This window comes from Centruroides sculpturatus, unplaced genomic scaffold, assembly GCF_000671375.1.
Source record: "Centruroides sculpturatus isolate CEXI.00-Female unplaced genomic scaffold, Cexi_2.0 scaffold1328, whole genome shotgun sequence".
Lineage (NCBI taxonomy): Eukaryota > Metazoa > Arthropoda > Arachnida > Scorpiones > Buthidae > Centruroides > Centruroides sculpturatus.
Window position 1 is genome coordinate 78,327 of NW_019385516.1, and position 5,622 is coordinate 83,948.

The following is a 5,622-nucleotide window of genomic DNA, read 5'->3' on the forward strand; positions in this document are numbered from 1 at the left end:
TACCCAATGTTAACTTTACATTCCAAAGATAAAGTTTTTCTTTTCTTGTTTGATGCAGAAGAATCAGTTCTACTTCGTTTAGATGACACAGTAGTCTCTCAAGTCTCCGTAGATATAACAAACATAGAAATAAATAACACAAAATAAATTGTAGCTATGTGTCGATTCCGCGCGACACGTCCGAACATGTAAGATGAATAATAGTGTCGGGAAATGAGTAATCAAGAGTTGCGTGGCGTTCAAACAAAAGACGAATCGACGAGATTTGAAAATCGCGTAACTCCGGGTTCGCGTAAGTCGGGGTAGCGTAAGTCGAGGTATTACTGTTTATGATCCATATTAATATATGATCCATATTAGGTTATTTATGTTATATTATAAACTAGATCGGATTAGAAACTGAATTCGACTTAGTTTATAATTTAACATGAATAGTATCTTGAACAGTAAAAGGTCATTAATCTGATCGACCAGATATCGGACTTTTACTGTTCAGGATAAGAAATATTATGTCAGCATAATATACTGTACACTTTAACATCTATTTGACATCTTATTTACACTTACTTTTTTTTTTCTTTTTTATAAAAACATAGGCTAATAACGCCAAATTGATATGACTATACATTATCAGAACAAAATGAACCTTTATATACAGTAATACGAACACTTAATCTACAGGAAAAACGCGAGTGAGATAAAGTCCCTAAGACAAAACCACTGCCCATGGTCTGATATGCCTAGGGGTATTAACGAATGGGCATACACCAACTAATTTCGAGGTCCCCAAAATTAGATCTAGATATGTTAATTCACCATTGATCAGATAACATTGTACTGTACATTCCTTATTCAACAGAAGTTTATAGTTCTAATAGATTAGCCTACTGTTAATGGATAATCATACCTATGAAACTGTTCTGTAATAAATTACTGGTACTATTTCACTTGTTTAATTATTTACGCAAAATAATTGTTTAATAATATATTAATATATCTGTAATCAAAAGGAATTATATTGAGAATTTTTTAGTTGATTCCAACATATATAATTACATATTTATATATCGAGCTGGAGCAAACTAGTACCGAAGAGGTCCATTTCCTCGACATCGGAATAAAGATAGTAGGACCCACCATCCAAACAGCCGTATACATATTTTCCTTAAATAATAGCCTATTTCCTACATATTAAATCCATAAAAATTATAGAGATAAGCCGGATATAGGTTTAAATTACAATATTATTGAATAATTCGTTATGATTGGCATTCTCTTATCAAACTTTACAAAGTTTCTTATCAAAATTAATTTCATGAAGGAATATAATTTGCAGTAATTAAAACTTATCTAGCATCTACGAAGAAATAAAAAAAAAAAGGAATTAAAGTTGAAACCATACTCAGAACTATATCTATAATAATTCATACTGCATACAGATTCATCCATTCCTTGTTTCAGATATAAATGAATCATAAATACCTAAATCATGAATCATACATTGTGTATAACTGAAGTAAGGAATTTATAGAATAAGAAAATTAAGAAAAATTGACTCAATGGAAAAGAAATTGAATCATTGTATCCTATTACAAGGTACGAAATTAATTATAATGATGAATATTAATAAGAAGTTCTGAAATAATTCACTAGAAGCCTTAATTACTAGAAGCCTTCGCTACTTTTAAAACATAAAATAACGTTTCAAACTGAAAAATATGAAAAATTGATTATATTTTTCAACGCGTATCATATAACACTAATATCATTTATGGCCCGAAGCACTTATTAACTTTAATGTAGAGGAAAGATTTTGTATCGTATACGAGAATGGGATTACCTTAGTCGCCTCAGTCGGACGACACGGCAAACTGGTCCACATTGGCTTAATTTAGATGAGTAAACATTTCGGATGTCGGCATCCGGGCATCAAAGAAGTTTCGAAAGCGCTAATAACTAGTTGTCAAAAATTTCCGACCCCGGCTGATTGATTGTCATAGAATTTTGCTCCCCGCAGCTATCGCCTCGTTACCGCGCTCTGTAAATATAGACTTATTTTGGTACTGCTTTTATTTAAATTTATGTATGCTCGTCGGTTTTTCTTAGTTTTATACCATTTTTCTGTCGCTATTTAAAATGAATAGCAGAGTTTGAAGAATCGATCTGCATAAAAAATTATATATATATATTTATATATGCATAATTCCCACACGTGCCGAATGCTGCCAGGGTAATAAACTCGATAGATACGATTTTAATTTATTGGTAAATCCGAATGATAGGAACCAGAATTAATATTTTTGCTTTCGGGCGATAGAGGTCGTTACATACCAGTTTTCTACCGTGCGAAAGTTTCGTCCATTGTCGTCCCTAATATATTTTATTGGGAAAACTGCAATATAAGCGAATAATAAAATAGAATAAAGGAATTTAAATAGATATTTTTTAAAAGAGACGAAAGCAAATCGGGAACGGAACTGACCACTCGAGGGACGGTCGTTATTGATTATTTGTCTTCGAGAAAGCGATAAGGAATCTGAGATCATTGACGGATGGTCAATATCCAGTATCTAGACAAGTAGAATTTGCACATCAAAGCGTCACGCGAAGGGTAATCCGTCACGTGACATGCCTTACGTGTGGCCTTCGTGTCCGTCTCGGCTATTTACCTGGGAGGATGTTCGCCATCTGAGAATATGTCAACATTTTCTGTCCGTGGAAAGCACCGAAAGCCAACAGTCTACACTTGCCTGCACGCATGCACCAATATGGCTCCTCCCCGGTGTGACGTCATAGTCGAGGAGCGATAGAAGGCGCGTGCAGTAGCGTTAGTGTTAGGGAGGAAAGCTATGGCGGTGCGCTTGGCTCGGCATCCGGGCGCATAAGAGAAAAGAGAAGATGAACGAAGAGAACATCGTCGAGAACTGGCTCAAGTCTCTCCATTTGGGTCGCTACGCGCAGAGTTTCATCGACAACGGTTACGACGATCTAGAAATCTGCAAACAGATAGGAGAGCCAGATTTGGATGCCATCGGGGTGTCGGATGCCACTCATCGCCAGCAGATCCTGCGAGCCGTCAGGGTGTTGTTGGAACATGGAGGAACGGCCGTCTACTTCACTCTAGAGGAGAATGCCAGACACGGCCTAGACCCGACCGACAGTATTAAGGAAGCATTGGTCAAAGAGAAAGAGGCCATCAGGGCAGCGCATTCCCCCGCAAAGAAGTATGTAGACGAATACGAAGAAGGAAAAGCGGAATTCGTCAGATTCCCCAAAATGCAACTCAAGATGATCATTAGAGATAAACTGGTACGAGATGGAATCCGTCTCAGTACTCAACCTTACACCAATCCGGTGAGTAATGCCAAAATATATTCCTCCACGCAAAACACACTTTCTTTCCTACTCTCCCTTCTCTTTTATTATTGTTCACTAACACCAAGGCTCGCTAAGCGTTTCTTACTTGTCCATCCAGCAAAACCCACTTAGCTTCTCTTCCACCACCTAAACGCTTGACGATGAACAATAGTGTCGGGAAATGAGTAATCAAGAGTTGCGTGGCGTTCAAACAAAAGACGAATCAACGAGATTTGAAAATCGCGTAACTCCGGGTTCGCGTAAGTCGGGGTAGCGTAAGTCGAGGTATTACTGTTTATGATCCATATTAATATATGATCCATATTAGGTTATTTATGTTATATTATAAACTAGATCGGATTAGAAACTGAATTCGACTTAGTTTATAATTTAACATGAATAGTATCTTGAACAGTAAAAGGTCATTAATCTGATCGACCAGATATCGGACTTTTACTGTTCAGGATAAGAAATATTATGTCAGCATAATATACTGTACACTTTAACATCTATTTGACATCTTATTTACACTTACTTTTTTTTTTCTTTTTTATAAAAACATAGGCTAATAACGCCAAATTGATATGACTATACATTATCAGAACAAAATAAACCTTTATATACAGTAATACGAACACTTAATCTACAGGAAAAACGCCAGTGAGATAAAGTCCCTAAGACAAAACCACCGCCCATGGTCTGATATGCCTAGGGGTATTAACGAATGGGCATACACCAACTAATTTCGAGGTCCCCAAAATTAGATCTAGATATGTTAATTCACCATTGATCAGATAACATTGTACTGTACATTCCTTATTCAACAGAAGTTTATAGTTCTAATAGATTAGCCTACTGTTAATGGATAATCATACCTATGAAACTGTTCTGTAATAAATTACTGGTACTATTTCACTTGTTTAATTATTTACGCAAAATAATTGTTTAATAATATATTAATATATCTGTAATCAAAAGGAATTATATTGAGAATTTTTTAGTTGATTCCAACATATATAATTACATATTTATATATCGAGCTGGAGCAAACTAGTACCGAAGAGGTCCATTTCCTCGACATCGGGATAAAGATAGTAGGACCCACCATCCAAACAGCCGTATACCACAAGTCCTCATCCACCCCCCACGTACATACCAGCCGATTCCTGTGACCCGTTCCCATACAAGGCAGCCACATTTAGGGCTCTTGTGGAGAGGGCGTTCTCACACTCATCCACCAAGCAAGCCCTGACAAATGAATTAGCACGCATGAAAAAAATAGCAACCGAACATGGATTCCGAGCATGACGCACCGCTTAATTGAACAGTACCAACGCTGGAAACATGCCCTAACCACAGAGATCACCGCCGACCCACAACGAGATAACTCAGCACGGATCCCCATCACATACAACCCGCACCTCAAGACTGTACATAGAAAAATAGCCAAAGAGCATAGGATTTGACTGGCGTACAGAAAATGCCCCACAATTTTCCGCATCCTAAGGAACAATAAGGACCCTCCTGATCGCACCAGACTCCCCGGAATCTACTCTATCCTGCTCCGTGACAATAGACAAAACGCGGAACTACTATACATCGGCTCAACCAAACGCTCCTTAAACACCCGCCTACGTGAACACCAAGCAGATATCTGGCACAGGAGGCTGACCACAGCCCTAGCCACATACGCATCAAACCCCGAAATCGAAGTACACTTTGAGAGGGCTACCATTATTGTCAACATGCCTCACCAGCAGCAACTCAGATGGCTGGAAGCCGCGGCTATCCACAACGCCAACCGGCTAACCATCTGCATTAACCGGAAAGAGGAACTGACCTTGTCTCTGGCCTGGCAATCACTATTGGACGCCAATCCGCCGCTTCCCCCACCGCACGGCCGCACATGCCAGAAGCGACCCACCCCCTCAGAACTGACACCCGATCCTAGAGAAGAATAAATATACACTCCGTCCGGGGAATTCTTTCAGTTGACCTGAAGAAGAGCGAACAGAACGCTCGAAAACGTTTGTCAAGCGATATTTAACGTATATGCATAGAGCACCGGTCACAGGTTCCGATAGTGTGACGTCAATGTTTTACAATGTCCATGAAGACTTTTACTACTACAAAGAAATTTGTATGTAATAGATTTGGCAATAGGAAAACTAATAAAAATAGTTGGGACTTATGATTTCTAAGTCTCCCAGAATTATTGGGAGACTAGAATATGACAAAAAATTTTAAATTCTCATACTCCTAAAT

At 38.1% G+C, this 5,622-nt stretch overlaps 1 protein-coding gene across 1 annotated transcript; it reads left to right on the top strand.

Annotated features, from left to right (window-relative positions):
• The first annotated feature begins 2,462 nt into the window (after positions 1 to 2,462).
• Positions 2,463 to 3,493, top strand: LOC111639718 (sterile alpha motif domain-containing protein 5-like). Its single transcript, XM_023385656.1, has one exon. It carries the CDS (start codon positions 2,899 to 2,901, stop codon positions 3,487 to 3,489), a length of 591 nt encoding a protein of 196 aa, XP_023241424.1. The 5' UTR covers positions 2,463 to 2,898; the 3' UTR covers positions 3,490 to 3,493.
• The last annotated feature ends 2,129 nt before the right edge of the window (positions 3,494 to 5,622 follow it).